The 17619-nt window shown below is 35.8% G+C and overlaps 2 protein-coding genes across 2 annotated transcripts in view; one reads left to right on the top strand and one right to left on the bottom strand.

The window, feature by feature from the left end:
• LOC131800485 (sodium/hydrogen exchanger 6) overlaps window positions 1-10886 on the bottom strand; it is a 38132-nt gene extending 27246 nt beyond the window's left edge. Inside the window, exons 1-10 of the mRNA XM_059128318.1 lie at window positions 10311-10886; window positions 9170-9294; window positions 8908-9096; window positions 8565-8854; window positions 8368-8509; window positions 1236-1544; window positions 1061-1172; window positions 848-1001; window positions 730-781; window positions 460-492 (exon numbers count right to left, since the gene is read on the bottom strand). Of these exons, the coding sequence (XP_058984301.1) occupies window positions 460-492; window positions 730-781; window positions 848-1001; window positions 1061-1172; window positions 1236-1544; window positions 8368-8509; window positions 8565-8854; window positions 8908-9096; window positions 9170-9294; window positions 10311-10599 (1695 nt within the window). The 5' untranslated portion in view covers window positions 10600-10886. The remainder of the gene's footprint in view (window positions 1-459; window positions 493-729; window positions 782-847; window positions 1002-1060; window positions 1173-1235; window positions 1545-8367; window positions 8510-8564; window positions 8855-8907; window positions 9097-9169; window positions 9295-10310) is intronic.
• A 3896-nt stretch (window positions 10887-14782) lies between these two features.
• LOC131804881 (FGFR1 oncogene partner 2 homolog) lies at window positions 14783-16973 on the top strand. The gene has a single exon (XM_059128129.1). The coding sequence runs from the start codon at window positions 15100-15102 to the stop codon at window positions 16150-16152; it is 1053 nt and encodes a 350-aa protein (XP_058984112.1). The 5' UTR covers window positions 14783-15099; the 3' UTR covers window positions 16153-16973.
• Window positions 16974-17619: the final 646 nt, after the last annotated feature.

Raw genomic sequence — 17619 nt, 5'->3', positions numbered from 1 at the left:
TAAAAGGTACCATTTAACACGAATAGTCATAGATTTGTTTAAAGATTACAAGATATTTTGAGTACGTAAAAAACTTTAGTAAATATGCAACCTTATTGCGATTTGATTAAAATATACAACGTGATTGGTCGTCAGATACAAAAGCCGCGCTTAGATTATTTCCGTAAATCAAAATTAAAGGAATCATTTTTAAAAAATGCTTTGTTTAGTTTATCCTTGGGATAACAATTTGTTAATCAAAAAATAAAATCTTTTATCCACTGAAAAATCAAAAATATTCTTATGAAAATCGATAATATGAATCAAAATAATATACAAACTTTCCACTTTCAATACTTTCGACTTCGAATACAAAACGGTAAGACTATGAAGATCAAATATATCACAGCCTAATAAAATTGCAATGTTACGAATGAAATGTTTAATTTAAACGAAAAAATGATAGTTATTTACACATACCATATTTGTTGTATTTTCCATAGAATTGTAGACCTTTCATAGTAATTAAAATTAACCAAAAATATTGAAGAATAAAATACAATATGTTTAAAAATGGCAAATGTGATAATATTGATAAATTTGAAAAAGAAACGGAAGCACAAAAAAACTGAATTTAATAAAACAAAGGCAATATTGGATGCTCAGCTTAATATATACAAATTTTGTTAAAAACATTAAAATTAAACTTTAACAACAGAAAAAACAGTATCATGAACAACAAATACTCACACTGCGAACTTGATAATTATTCAGCTGTTCGATTTCCTCATCCACTCCCACTCTAAAAGGAAGAAGGTATCGTTAATAACTCGTATACATTCGATTTGAAGAATTGGGATTGACATACGGTATTTGAAGCCAGTTAAGAAAAAAGTTAGCAGCACCACCTTGGATCACAACTGTGAAAATTACAATTAGAGATGTTGCCGTCAACATCGTCTGTCTAGCCTCTGATAATGTGTTACGTATAGCCAATGCAAAAGACATAGCACCGCGTAGCCCTAGAACAAGATTTAATAATTAATTCCATAGATCTTCGACACAACATATTGTAACTTACCGGCAAAGAATAACATGTGTTGAAAATTGGAAGAAATTTTTGGTTTTCTATTTAAGTTCAATAACCACGACAAAGGATAAATATTTACAGCTCTTCCAATTGCCGCACATATCTAAAAGATTTGTTTAAAAATTATGAAACATATGAATACATGATTACGAGACGGCATGCTTACAAATCCAGTTATAATAAAAACGGCATCGAAATGGTGTTTAGGAAATGTGAACATGGAAACGCCTATGTAGGAAAATATAAAATTCTCTGCCAAAAAGTTTAACAGTTCAAAGATTTCCTTAGTTCGTGTTCGGGAATTTTCGGATAAGTTGTTGAAAGTGTAATGCGCCTGGCATATTCCACAGAACAAGACGGCAACCACGCCGGTGAGTTCTGATGCTTCTGCTATTAAAAAGGTACTGTACGACATGAGAACAAAAAGCGCCGACTCCAATAGGGGAAAATCTCGAACACGAGTAAATTTGGTCAAGTGTTGAATGAGTTAAGGAATAAAACATTGGTAATACAAAAATCGTATAAACTATATACAAACAAATTGAACTGCATTTATAACTGCAAATCGTAATTTTATTGTTATTTCTCCGACTCCCAATTCTTCAGTTACTTATCACCAAATTTTCCACAAATATGACAGTATTTTTAATAGGTTTACTTATACGTATACGGCTATATTGCTGTCGGGAAACTCCTCTGAAAAAAAACTATATAGACAAATAACTAATTTCTTTTTAGTATTTGATGGTTTTGACCACAATTTTGGTACAAATTTTCACACTTCCTGCTATTTTCGACCCCTTTACAAGAGCTTGAGGACCATTTAATTTAATTTAATAAATAAATTTTGTATGAAATAATTTTTTGCTGAACATCTTAGCGGCTTTAAACGAAACTACAGATCAAATAGCTGTCAAATCTAGACCTAATAATCAAGCGTTTTACTTTTAGTACGTAAGCTCAAATACATTCTATAGTGCAAATTTTCAAAATTCTTGGTCTAAAAGCACAAAACTATTTTTGAAATTTGAAATTATCTCTTTTTAACAATTTTGGTTAAACGACAATAGCATTAAAAATGTACAGCATTGCTGGATAAGAAATCACTAAAAAGGTTTTTCTAACAATGAGCAATGCAAACGAATAGCAACAATCCCACGATACCGGATTGACCCGATTGACATCACAGTTTCGGTCAGTGGCTGCCAACCCGCTGTCTATTTTTGCGTTGGGACCAGCATATCGCGGAATGCTTGCTCCGGATTTTATTGGTCACTGCCGGGGTTGAGGAAACCCCAGACATTGGTTCTGCCCGGTTTTTCAGAATGTCGCCCACCACAGATCTATTTCGGTGCGATGTAATGGATGTAAAGAATGGATGCACTTCAAGAATTTGTCAACTATCAAAATGAGTTTATGAGTCAGTCGTCGTTGAGCATTGACCGAGAGCGGACGCATCTAAGGAGCGTAGAGCATATTACATTTTAAACTTTGTATTTATTCCCAGAATTACTTTTATTTTTAAATAAAAACCATCTTGACAGAATCAGAAGTGGGATAAGAACAGAAATCTACAAGAATTTCATCATTTTGGATAAGAATTGCCGAAAAATACTCAAAGAGCTGAGAAACTAAGGCGTCAAAGTGATGTAGTAGTGAAGAGCTCAATGCAAAGCAACAACGACGACCAAAGGAGAAACCACGCAAAGGCACCTAAACTCAAAAGTTCGAGTGAGTTTAGTGAGAGTGTGTAACGTGCTCAAAGAGAGCAAAGAAGAAAGCATCAATCAAAGGAGAATGTACAAAGGTATACTCAAAAGTGTGAGTGAGTAGGACAACGATAGTACATCAAGGAGATTGAAAGCAAGACATAAAGAGGGGAACCCCGAAGAAGAAGTTTAAAAAGGGAAAAGTTAACGTATATTTTTAGGGCGTGCGGCTTCTAAAAAAAAAGGAATAGTTCTAGATTTGCTGAAGTAACGAATTAAAAAGGAAAATTCACAAGGAAAAGTATGAAGGTGAAAATAAGTTCGTTAAAGGTTGCGGAGCTAGACAAATTATTACTGGCAAGAAGCTTACCACGAACAGGAAATAAGTCCGAGAAAATTGCTAGACTCATGGCTTGCAATGGAAATGACGAAGTGGAAGTTGAAGATTCAGAGTCACAGGAGGATTTCCATGGATTTGATGAAGCTGAGACGGGTGATGATTCTCTAACAAGTCAAATGCGAGAGCTAAAGGATATAATGTTGACTCTAGCAAGAAGTGTGCAACAGTTAACAACACTTTCAACAGAAAGGGCTATTACGTCAAATGCAGGGTTAAATTCAAGGGATACAGAACAGCAAGTTCCAGCTGAAGTAATATCAAGACAATCTGGTTCCGGAACATCTGGTTGTTTAAAGGATTACATAGTAATGATACCAGACTTCGATCCAATTAAAGGAAATGTTACATCAGTCCAATTCATTGACAAGGTTGAAACGTTGCAAAGGCTTCATGGATGGTCAGATGAAACAACTTTGTTTGCAGTTCATCATAAAATGAGTGGTGTTGCTAAAATGTGGATAGATGCTTTACCAGTGGTTGAAACATGGAAAGAGTTCAGACAACAATTTTTAAAGGATTTCCCAAGTCGAGTAAGTGTTGCTGACATTCATCGTGAACTTATAGCTAGGAAACGAAACTCGAATGAGTCTTTGGTGGAATATTATTACGCAATGTTGGCCATAGGGAAAAGAGGAAGCGTAGATGAGGCATCAATACTGTCGTACATCATAAATGGTCTCAATGATAGCAGCTTAACAAGAACACTTTTAGCTATGAACCCGCAGACATGTAGTGAATTATTAAGGTCGTTGGAGAATTTGACCATACAAACGTATGCAAGGAAGCAAACAAAGAATGACGAGGATGACAAAACCGTAAGTGTCTCAGGTGGAGCGCCAACCAAGGGAGTAAAATGTTTCAATTGTAACAGGTTTGGGCATATCTCAACTAGTTGCCCACAACCATTGAAGAAGCCGAAGTGTAGTAAATGTGCAAAGATTGGTCACGATGCATCGCAATGCAAAGGTAAAGGTACAACTGTGGCAGCAATGACAGAAGAGTCTAAGGATTACTGCCCACCGGTTATGAAAGATGTTACGGTCAATGGTAAGACATATGAAGGTTTTGTGGACACTGGAAGCGACTTTACCTTAATGCGGAAAGCTGTAGTTCCAGAGGGTTGCGATATGGAAGTAACGTCAAAAAGAATGAAAGGTTTTGGTGGATCTATTGTTGAAGTGGTGGAAAATGTTCTGGCACTCACAACGAACATTAACGACTGGGTCTATCAACTGCAAATGTCGGATAAGAAGCTGAAACACATCTTTGAAGTTCTCAATGGTAATTTGCAAAACGAGGCAAATGAAATTAAGCAGATCAAAGCGGACTATGTAATAGAAAATGGGAGGCTATTTCGCAAAGTCAACAATATGAAACGTATGGTGATTCCAGAAAGAGTCCGGTGGCGAATAACTAAGGCTTGTCATGATGATTTGGGACACTTCGGTGAAGAGAAAACTCTCCAAAGGCTTCAACGTGATTTCTGGTTCCCGAGAATGAGACGTTACGTAAAATCATACATTCAGTCATGTCCGGAATGCTGCTACAACAAGGTAAAAGGAGGCAAGGCAGAGGGTGAACTACATATTGAGGAAGTCCTACCAATTCCATTCAGAAGTATCAACATCGACCACATGGGTCCCTTCCCAAAAAGTAAGAAAGGAAATCAATATGTATTCTTGATTGTCTGTTCGTTCAGTAAGTACACCATTATAAAGCCAACCAGGAATACAAAGACTGCCCCGGTTATAACAGCGCTGCGAGAAGTTATGTCGATTTTCGGACAGCCACGAAGAATTGTATCGGATAAGGGAACGGCGTTCACGTCTAAAGAATTCCAACAGTTTGTGGAATACAACGGAATACAACATGTACAAACAGCAGTCCGAACACCAAGAGCCAATGGCCAAGCCGAGCGGATCAACCAGACAGTTTTGAATGCGTTGAAATGTCTAGTAGGTGATACAAAAGAATGGGACACTGAGACAACGACGATACAGTGGAGTATTAACTCGCAGCTGAATGCGACTACAAAGTTCAGTCCAAATGACTTAATATTCAACTTTAGTCTCAGAGATGTCAGTTACAATAGAATTATCCAGGCGGTTGGTGATGAAGAAAGAGAGAATTTCGATGTTAGGGTAATTCAACAGCAGGCTGTTGCTAACATCCAGAAACAAAAGGAAAAATGGAAAGCAAGATTTGACAGCCGTCATTCCAAGCCAACTCAGTACAAGGAAGGCGATTTGGTGGTGATAGACACGGTACCGCAGCCTACAGGAGAATCGCATAAGTTGGATGCGCGGTATAAAGGACCATACATCGTCACGAAAATTATCGGAAACGATCGTTATCTGGTAGAGGATCTGCCGGATTTAAGTTTGAAGCAAAGGAAATATTGCGGTGTTATGTCGACCGATCATATGAAGCCCTGGTGCTATGGTGATCCAAGTCTCGAAATCGAAGATAAAGATGAGTCTGATGATGGTTCGCCCAGGAGGGACGAAGAGTCAGGAGAGGCCGAATTGTCAACTATCAAAATGAGTTTATGAGTCAGTCGTCGTTGAGCATTGACCGAGAGCGGACGCATCTAAGGAGCGTAGAGCATATTACATTTTAAACTTTGTATTTATTCCCAGAATTACTTTTATTTTTAAATAAAAACCATCTTGACAAATTGTTGCGGAGTAAGTAGTTTGTGACAACAGGGATTATGTTGCGACGGCGTCCTCATCGGAGTATGGAACCCCACCGCAGTCTTCCGAACAGCAAGCAATACCGCAGAATCTTACGTCACATGTTGCTGTTCCAACACCGGATTATGCATCGTTCTTGCAATTCAATTGCAACGGACTTCCAGGCAAAATAGATAAAATATTGGAATTAATGAATCGGAGGAATATTAGCGAAGAAGGAAACGCTTTTATGATTACATCGTTTTGAAGAAGGATCGCACCAGAAGTGGAGGTGGGGGATTAGCGTTCCCGTTACACCATTCTGTTCAGTACAGATCTATCTCGCTTGAGCTAGTCTCTAGTGACACATACATGGAATGTATGGGGTAGCAGTCAAATGTGGTACTGCGGAGGTAAAGGCGGTTGTTGTGTATATCCCGCTGTGAACCGCGTTATTTGCCAGATATTGGCTCGTTCTTGGTACGCAATAAACGCCTGGTACTAGAGGATTTTTATGCCCACCATGAGTTGTGGCATTCCGAAAATTTATCGAGCAACCCGAGAGCGACAGGGCGAAGCGAAAGTTCTACGTTACATCAGATCTCTTTCCGCCGAGGAGGGACCGACACTGTTTAAGACAGCTGATGTTGCAAATGTCATCCGGAAAGCTAAGTCATCCCAAGCGTTGCGCCCAGACGGAATCTCAATGGTAATGAAAAAACAACTGGAGTTAAGTACCTGACGAAAATTCTCAACCTCTCGAAGCCACCTATATACTTCAATCATGCCACACTGTTTGATATGTATAGAGAAACGTTGGATATTCACCTATATGTGTGGACGCCAGTCGTACGTGGAATTCCGGAACAAGAATTCTGAAGTTCGTAGAGTGAAACAAAGAGTTCCGCACGGTGGGGTGATATCTCCTAAACTGTTTAACCTTTCTGGAATTCCTCGCCCTCCAGACGGGATAGAGATCGTTACGTATGCCGATGATTGTACGTTCATGGTATCGGACCCAGTGGTTGATGACATATGTGAAAGGTTGAACCTCTACATTGAGGAGCTTGCCGCATACTCTTTACCAAATGGTCTGCGGAGATAAGAATACAGCTGAATGTGATCGAGGGAAATTTAATACCGATCACGAACTACTCCAAGATCCTAGGGTCACATTCGACAGCATGTTCAAGTCGTCCGCGCAAGCCACAGCTATCTGCGACAAGATGAAAAGTAGGAACAAGGTCCTTAAGGCGCTATCTATCAGCACTTGGGGTGCGGACAAGGAAACCTTGCTGACCTCTTATAACGCGATAGGTCGGTCTGTGGCCAGCTATGCGCCTCCAGTGTGGTCTGCGAATACTACTGCTACGCAGTGGAAGCACATCCAGATCTACCAGAATGCTGCCCTGAGAACTGCGACAAGGTACCACCTCATGGCACCAGAGGACCATCTACATGAGGAGGCGAAAGACCCTCCCATAACAATATGCTTTCGTTGCAGTACCTGCTTGGATCTTATCGTGGGAGTCATCATCCCCCACCCAGGCGTGTCAGGAAGGACATACATGATCTAAAGAGGGAGGTCCATCGCTATAAGAGAGCCTCTAGATCAAGAAGCCTATCAGGCAGGTCTGAGTGCCATTCATACACAGATGCCATTAGCAATTGCAGGATGAATGCCATTCTCGGAGTTCACCCACCATCTGCAACAACTACGAATAGAAACACATTGCAAAATGAGGAAGTATTTCCCAAAGTATATATAAAATGTGGAATTTTCCCATTTTAATCGGGGCACCAGCGCACTGCGACTGCCCATATTTCAATTTTGGTGCTAAAATTTTAAGCAGATCAAGAATATATTTGCCTTAAGGGGTTGCAAAAATTGTGTCGATGATTTACAAACGGAAAACTACTTCGTATGCGCTCCGTACAATAGCAATGGACACAAACACGAATAAATAGCCTGTTATCTAGTGAGCTGACAAATGAATTCGGCAAAACCTATGAATTGAATTTTTAGCTTTATGTTAATTTATAACTGATTAGTTTGTCAAAAAGAACTACGCAGCTAATCTCTGAGCTTAATAACTTTTTAATGTAATTGTCCAGCTCCAAAAAATGTAGATACAATTGTTAGTGCAGTATTCCACATAATTATATGATACATCGTTCGTAACATAAGCAAACCTTGCAAATTTTTAGTTTTTATTCCCCTTCCTATTCAATAGTAAAGTTGCACGTACGAAGTTGACTTTCGTCGCTCTCTATTTTTAGGGGCTATGCTTAAGGCGCAATATAGTTTTTACGATAGTCCTAAAATACAAAAGCTGAAAGAGCTATTTTAACGCCTGTCGTAGCATATTTTCCAACAACTACATTACATGTGCTAATTGTGACCCAATGCAGTTATTATTATATTATGTGTGTACGACACTAGCTTGCATTGTAGCCAATAGTAAAGGGTAATTTTGACGCAAACATAGATGGAAATTTGTTTAAAAAGGATATCAATGCTGTAAAACAGCCCATTAGAGCGCCGATCAGTAACGACAGCATAAATATACCAAAAAAGTCGCTTAGCGCTCGGAAAAAGGCATATGTTTCAAACTCTCCAGTACTAGAGTAATGTTCTCCATAATTTTGTATCGCACTAAAAGTGAATTGTCATTAGTAGCTTGTAAAATAGATGTTTAGTAACTACTTACCCACTCAAAACAATTGCTACAGCATCATTTAAAACAGATTCACCAAACACCAAAGCATACAAGTTCACATCAACGTTTAAATCGTGAAAAATCGCCAGAATTGTTAGTGGATCTGTTGGTGATATCAACGCTCCGAAATACAGCGTGTCCAGAAATGTGAAACTGCTACTCAAGTATGTTGGCATCAGTTTCACAAAACCGTACATAAGAGCACCGATTAGGAACGCCGATAATGTAGTACCCAGTATGGCGAATGTTAAAATTGCGCCCAAATTGCGGAAAAAATATTTCTATAAAAGATATTTTAAAATGAATTCATCTACTTAAAAGTTTATTAGTTTACCTTTTTTAGGCTGTACCCAGCATGAAATATTATTGGTGGTAAAATAATATTAAAAAATATTTCAGGATCAAATGTAGCTTTTAAATCAATTTCGTTCTCGACTACATCGTAAACTTGACTACGAAAAGTGTAGGCATATGTTTTGTTTTCAACTGCATCACTGCCGTTTGGAGTTAATTTCCCCGGAAACTAATAAAAAAGAAGATTGGAGAATATATAAAATGTTTCTGTACGTCAGATTTTTATTTTGTATTGAATTTACTTTTAGCCATAGCGTATCAGGTGGCAATGTTTGGTTGAATGTTGAATTAGATTCCGGCTCTACTTCCAAGTGCACTAAGGGTGTTGATGAACCGGAATATCGAATTGCCGCACCAACAATTAGTCCTGCATGTGCAAAAATGTTAAATTATAATTTTTATTTGTAGAAATTTATAGAACGAATTTTAAAAGGCACCTAGCCAAAACTTCAGTTAACAAAAATAATAAAGAACTAAAGTGAACATAATAACCAACAACAAACATAATAACCAATTCAAAAATGAAAATATGTTAATTATATCGAATTGATATATAAAATAGCTATAAGCTTCGAATCGGCCCATAGAGACTTTTATTAAAATTATGATAATAAAGTAATAGAATATATATTCCTCTAAATTGTAATCTAACAGATGTCAAACTTGTCAAGCAATTTATATCCCTGTATTTGACGGTATCCTTTAAATAAAATCTTATAGTAATGTAACAAATATATTGCAACACTAAAGCTAATAACTTAGAATATATATTACTTTTAAAATTTAAAGATTCTTCCTCAACATTTTAACGCATGTCAACCCTAAAACACAATAAGTCGGATAGCTACATTTTGAAAGACTATCAGGTAGTTGTAAAAATATAGTAGTTTGTATTTATTAATTTTTTTATTCTATAGAAAAACTGGAAATTTTCTACAACAATATCCGCATACATTCATATCCGCAAACATGGGTATTTAGTTCGTAGTAGATATGTTGTCGAGTGTTCATCATAAAACAATCAATCAACTGATTATTTTCGATGCCACCATTAGTTAAGATATGGCCATAGCTTTTTTATTTCTATGGCACAGTTGTAGCAGTCCATATTAACAGTAAACAGATGGTACATTTCCGAAATGTGTACACAAATATTCTTTCTATATTCTGTAACAATAGGAAATAGTTTCACAAGAAAAAAAAAACACTTTCTGTTGCGAAATTAAATCAGGCTTATAGCTATGGTCGCCAATTGCATACTAAAAAATAAAAAATGCTGACAATGCAAAATAAAGGGATCACATGCATGTAATGTCGTCATTTTTTTTTTTTTTTTTTTTTTGCATTTAAACCCTACTACATACTATAGCAATCAGTACATACCATATATCACAGCGAGGCCCGTCTCATGGAGCCAGGAAACTCGATGGTGCTTAAACAACCATATCGTTAAGACCGTCAAGGTAAGCAGGAAGGTGTAGACCAAAAGATTTAAACTGTCAATCCTATGCGTCAATGTAGCCTTGGCATCGAGAGCAATATCTGTGGCTGTTGCATCACAACATCTAGTTCCAAAGGCAAATGTCCCAATAAGAAATGCCTTAGCCACCAGCAATCGGCTCGTAGTGCCGGGATTAATAGCATTATTTCGTGACTGCCAGGGAAACACCATTGAAGTCGCCCCTACCTTTCGCAACACGCAAAAATAACCCTCGACCGTAGTTTTTTTTTATAAAATTCAAAGCCTTATCCTTTGTAGTTAAATATGCCGCAACATAACACGAGATTCAATATATATACGATCCACTGCTTATTCAGATTTTCATTTCATTCTCTTGATTATGTGTGTTGGATTAGTTCTAATAAGTATTTTTTACTTAATTAATTACTTATTATGCAGAGCAAAATTTTTTCCCTGTTGTTTACGGTTCGTTCTTTACAACAAATACACTCCATATGCACTGGAGTTGCCAAATCTAATTCAAATTAATTTGACAATCGGGGAATCAGTTGCAGACGAATGTACAATAAAAAGGTATTACAGATCTACCGCCTGATTTGTTTCTAGCTCGTTTTCCTTCAGTCATTTGCCTTTATTTATTGATGTAAGAAATAAAAACAAAGCATTTTCAAAATCAATGGTTAAATGAGACCGCATAGAAGAATAAAACCAGATTTGCCATTCAAATTAGTAGGAAAATAGTTTCAATCGTGAATAAACCGGAATAAACGATAACAAATTATTTATTTTTCTTCTTAACTTACGTTTTCCTTATTCATGGTTGTTAATAATTGCTTTCAATATTTAGCGATGAGTTCATAGTTCTACCCAATATACAATATATTTTTCAGAAGGGCAAAGAAATCACATGATTATAATTTTTTCTTGTAGTAGCCATGGCATAATTACAGAAGGTAGAACAAAGATATTTATATTTTTTTCTTTTGGTGCCGTTATTCTGTCAAAACGTATGCACATTTTGTGTATTTGTGTGTATTGTTTTGAGTAAAAAACACAATAATATTTCATATCTTTGGTTGCAAAATAAATGGATATTTACGACGATAATGGGCAACTCATTGTACAGTTTTGGAATAAATCTGTATTTTTCTACTATTTTAGATTCAATCTTGGAGAATAACCCCAAAATATCATACTTGTTTCGCGGTTTTTCCCCAATATAAGATGTTTGTTAAAAAATGAAAAATAAACACAACCAACTAATGTATATTTAAAAGTCTATTTGACGCTATAAGACTCCAGCACAGAGTTGCATTTTTCTAGTTTCATTGAAGTTGAGCAACATTTCTTATTGAGCTATAGTAGTCAGCGTTCGAAAATAAACAGTATGCTACTGTACCGTAGTGTTCCGTACCGTTCCGAGGTGGAGTAGTACACTAAGATAATGTACCGTACCGGAGCACAACCCTTAAAAAATATTTTAGTGATACTGTACCGGAGCACAACGAGTATCGTACTGTACCGCAGTCGGAGCACTAAAAAACGTAGTGTACCGCAGTCGGAGCACTACGAAATCGTAGTGTTTCGCAGTCGGAGCACTACGAAATCGTAGTGTTCCGCAGTCGGAGCACTACAAAATCGTAGTGTACCACATGGCGGAACATTAAAAAATAATGAACCGGTAGTGTACCACATATGTGTTGTTTAGGATTTGTGAGAAAAATTAGATGTTTGATATTTTTGATAATGCAAAAATTACAAATACAATACAATATTGTGAAAATAAAAGCTGAATTTATTTTATTTGTCATGTATGTTTAGATTGGTTGCAAAAGTAGAAAAATATGGGAATTGGTAGAAAGAATAAAAGAGGACCAAATCTGAAGTGATAATAATAGTTGTGTTCGAGTACTTTTTTAGTAGTAAAACTAGCAGAAGAGAAAACAGTTTGAAATGTCATTCTCATTTAGGTGTGCTCAAAAAAAGGGAACGGAAAATTAGCAGAAATGTGATAAAATGTCAAAATTCCAAAAGTAAGCTGTCTTAATCGGACTGCTGAAACCTTTCTGAAAAGGACGCCAAAATTTAAAAAGAGTATTGAAGACGATTAGTTAAAATTAACGACCTATAATAATAATTAATAATCTGATTCCTCATTCAGCCAGTCCTCTTCACTGCTGGAATCATCCAAAAGTGAATACATCAGTTGCTCCATAATTTCTCTTTTTGTTTTTTGCACGACAAATATTAGGTTTTCCTTTAGTTTTTAAGTTGATCATTTTCTTTATTTTTGTTGTGACGCGCGAACATTGAAATGTATCAATACATTTTTCAACCTTGTTAGCCCTGCCAATTAAATGTAAAATTTACAATATGCACATTTCTGCTCGGCCAAATTCATGTAGCTAAAACAAGCAGAAATGTGCACCACTCAGCGCCATTTTTTTCTCGAGAGAGCTGCAAGTTTTGCTAGTTTTTGGAGTACGGGAAGGCGTTGTAGCAGAATTAGTACTAATTTGTAGGTTCTGGAACACAACTAATTTGTATTTAACCATTGAAAATTAAAATTTTTAATTTTTCGCGAAAAAGGTTATTTTAGTGGGACAATGGGACAATGAACTGTCAAACCAATTTTGGAATTAAAAATGTTGAATGAAAAATTTTTTAAATTTGTAAAAATTGTTGAAAAATGCATATCTTTACAACCCACGATTTGTGTCGTATAAGAAAACATATAAGAATCTACTTATATTTGAAAAGAAATTTAAAAAATTTTGACATATCAATGCTCCCAAGCGTTGATGCATCTACCTGTATTTTTCTACCATGGTTGTAATGTGTTATTATGCAAATAATTTACCTGTAGGTGAATGTAGGCATGGTACATATGATTTTAATTTATTTATTTTCTTGGCTTAATATGTCATCTTTATTTGTTTATGTATGGGTTTTCTTTTCAATAACAACAAAATTGTTCAGAAAATATTTAATTTCGGGTGTTTTCAAAATGTTTATTTCAACGTATGCATCGACAAAATCTAGAGTTTTTGTAGCGAAATAATCCTTTAGAGATATATACTACATGATTTTGAAAATAAGTGTTGACCTTTCAATCAGTTATCGCGGTTTTCAATTATTTATTCAAAATAAATGCAACAAGTTGTTTGATTTTTTATTATTTTGATACTAATTCTGACATTACAAGCCAAACAGGTAGACCTCTATACTTGCAATTTTTTCAAAGTTGACCTACCTTTTCTTGATTGTACCATGGCTATTACCATCAGCCTTCGAAAATAAACAGTCGACGCAACTGCTGGGACAATGAACTGTCAAACCAAAGTTGGAATTGAAAATGTTGAATGAAAAATTATTTAAATTTATAAAAATTGTTGAAAAACGTGTATTATAATATCCTCCGAATGACGTCGAATAAGAAAACATATAGAAATCTACTTATATTTGAAAAGAAATTAAAAAATTTTCGACATATCAATGTTCCCAAGCGTTGATGCATCTACCTGTATTTTTCTACCATGGTAGTAGCCTTGTAATGTCAAAACACATGCATACATGGTACAAGGTAGGCTAACTTTGAAAAAATTATTTCGCAACAAAAACTGCAGATATCGTCGATCCATACGTTGCAATAAACATATTGAAAACACCCGATTTTGAATATTTTCTGAACTTTTTTTATTATTGAAAAGAATACACACACATAAACAAATAAAGTTGACATATTAAGCCAACAAAATAAAAAAATTTTAAATTGTATGGCATCATAGCCCTACCTTGATTTTATTGTACCATGCATGCAGGTTTTTATTTTTTGGAGTGATATTCAAAAAATTAAAATTCTGTTGCATAGCGGAACAGTCGAGGTAGACTCATTTGCTAAATAATTACTATATTATATTCGGCGTTTCTAGACTGTAAAAATTTATATGTTCGAAACAAATAATGCAATATTTTCAAAAATTTTGTATCGGCAGAAAAAATGTTTAACAAGTGTCTCTTCAGCAGAATTTAAAAATAAAAAAAAAAAAATATGTTCAAAATGTCAACATTTACACAAAGTGTTGAAAAAAGAAGGAAAATTGTAAAATTAATGATATAATAAATCTTGGGGAGAAAAACAATAATTTCTTCTATTAAAACCAACATAAAATTTTTTGAAGAAAGGAATTATATTGATATGAATTACGAATCGTGCCGTATGAACGGGTTAATTCGTGTACCTAATTCTGAGAGCGAACAACATGATTAAAGTGTAATGAGAACATGGCATTATACGACGTCAATCAAATGCCAATGTTACAAATGTCGATAATTTTTCATTCAACATTTTCAACTCCAAAATCTGTTGGACAGTTCGTTGTCCCAGCTGTTGTGTCGAGGCGACTACCTGCAGTCGAGGTGACTACCATGGTTTTATATTCGTTTGACCATGGCAGAAATTTCCCAGTGCTTAACGATTTGTTAAATGTCGATACATGAATCTGTGTTTGTAATCAGCCGATTAGTAAAAAATCGATTTGTAGGTCCCTAGTGTCTTTTGTTCCCTTGAAAAATAAAAAATTATTAATTTGATCAATTTTCGTTTATAACGTTGTCGACAAATTCTCAAAGAGAAAAGAAAAGCAATACCATATTTGGCAAAAAGTGAGAGCGAGTTTGTGCAAAGACAAGCATATTAGACAAATAGAAATGGCCTTAACGGTTGGACAACTTATTATGGATGCCCAGAGAATGGCGAGTCGTGTAAAAGAATTGGACGCCCTAAGTAGCGCCCTACTTGTTGAGGCCGAAGGCAATAACCGTTATGTGGAAAGTTTACGTCAGTACCAAGACGAGGTGGATTCTTTGAATCGCATTGCAAACAATAAGACCAACGTAGAAATGGTCAATCGCATTCAACAGCAAAACGCCAACAGCTCAGAAATTCTCAAGGAGAACCGTGAACTTAAAGTGTGCATCGAGGATTACGAAAGAGCAATGGATTTGATAATGCAAAAATATCGAGAACACACAAGCAGCAAAGTATTGGAAAGTAAGCTTAATTTCAAAGAAGTATACAACGAAAAACTTTGGAAAATTATACGCGATCAGAGGGAAAAGATTAATGAAATGGCTGCGGTTATGCAGAAAGCTGCTTCAATAGATGATGATTGTGACTTGGAGCTGATAACCCGCTTGCGTTTAGAAAACAAGACCTTGCGAGAATTGCTACAAATCTCAAAGCAATTTGGAACGTTTAGTCGACCCATACGTTTTAATGAACACTTGTTGGAAGAAAAGGGCGTGCAAACTGATTACAGCGCTGATGATTCAGCCGACGAACTTTCCCTGTCTGGAGCTTCAATCGAAAATGCAAATAACAACTCGGTCATCCAACTGGACACTAGATCAACTTCGCCGAATTTGGCCACGAACTGCTCAAATACAGAAAATTTACCAACCGACAATGCGGCATTGCTCAATTCACATGGAATTGGCGATGTGGGTGAGAATAATAATTTAACGCCTGCCGCGGATTCCCTAAATGCGTCAACTGCAACGTCTGCCGCTGGATCTGCTTCCAGTGTGACATCAACAGCGCCCACTGCTGAGGAGAATAAAGCGCCAGCGCCCACTAATACCATTGACCATAATAATCCGAACGCTTCTGTCGGTATAGAAACAACAATCAGTACTACCAACACCATAACCAAAACTCATCCCTCAAATTCTAATAGCTTGACCACTGCCAGTGCAACATGATGTTGTGTGTCCAGCAATTAAATTATATTCTTGGATAGCACTTGATTAATCAACTAGCATTATTAATCCAATATAATTGTTGAAATATTTAAGTCTCTTTTATTGTCAACATCCGATTATTACTTTAGAACTGTGTGCAACCTAAACTATCATAAATCAGCACGTCCGGCCCCCATTACTTGTAAACTCAAAGGAATATTATATTTAAAGGAAGATTTACAAATAATTTTTATACTCAATCTAATTGTTTTTTAAACAAAGAATCATTCACTCAACACTCTCTTTAACCAATCTAAGCCACCTTTCCATTTTGTACACTCGTCTCACGCCATTAACAATTCCCACATCATCACCACCATATAGGTATATAACGTCTATAAATACACATTTTCCATTTATTTAATTTAATAAAGCGAATCCAACCAACATTGATATTGACGGATTATGTACATACAAATAGGTATATGTGTGTGTATGTGAAAAGCTATAAATACTAGAGAAGGCAAGACGGCAGCACTGTTGACAGGCGCCGGATAGGTTCTCCATAATTTCCAGTCCGCCCTCTGTTTCTGGAGTGGAACTCAAAAGTCAAACTTTAATTAATTACAAAATTTATAAAAAAAATGTAATATTAGAGGTACACAGACAGCATTGAATTACGTGCAAATGTTCATTGTAATGAATAATTGAAACAACAATTGCATTTGCAAGCAGTTGAGAGCATTACCAACAACATTCTTATATCACAAACATAGATAAACCTAAGAATGTATGTACTATATTTAAAAGAAAATAAATCCATATATACATTATATACTAAATATTCCGGATTTTATTTGTAAATCGTAGTGGACATATTTATCCACTACCTCTATTTCTGCTAAACCTTTATGTTTGGAAACAGAGGTTGTAACTGAATTTCCCGACTAAAATATTTTTAAATGTGCATCACAGAAGAAGTGCTATGAAAAATGAGAGTGGTTATAAAACTAAGTTTGAACAGGCCGAATATAAAATTGTAAAAAACTTAAATCTCAATATTTCGTGAAAGGTAACCCATCCATTTTTACAAAAAATGCAAATTTTATAGAAATTTACTAATATTTGTTATAGTAAACGAGTTCTTGATTCGAGCAAGTTGAGTTTATTGCTCGGATTGACCTGAAACCACACAGGTAGGTATTTGTAACCTGATTGCGGCAATGTAATTTTTTTGTGGGGGGAATACCCGGTTACACGGTTATTCGACTAGAAAGTTCCGGTTTTTATCCGGTTCTACGTAACCGATATCTATAAAATTGGTATCATTTGAAAGCTTGAAATATCCATAAAAACTCGAAAATGGACCCATTAAAGGGTATTATAATCTACGCGCTATATTATAGCCAACACTATACAAAATGGTATCATATGTGTTGATATATTTTGTAGTTCCAAAGATATGAGTGATAGAAGCCATTAAATTGT

The sequence above is a fragment of the Musca domestica genome, unplaced genomic scaffold, assembly GCF_030504385.1.
Source record: "Musca domestica strain aabys unplaced genomic scaffold, Musca_domestica.polishedcontigs.V.1.1 5, whole genome shotgun sequence".
Lineage (NCBI taxonomy): Eukaryota > Metazoa > Arthropoda > Insecta > Diptera > Muscidae > Musca > Musca domestica.
The sequence above is the reverse complement of the archived record's forward strand: the minus strand, read 5'-3'. Positions and strand labels throughout refer to the sequence as shown.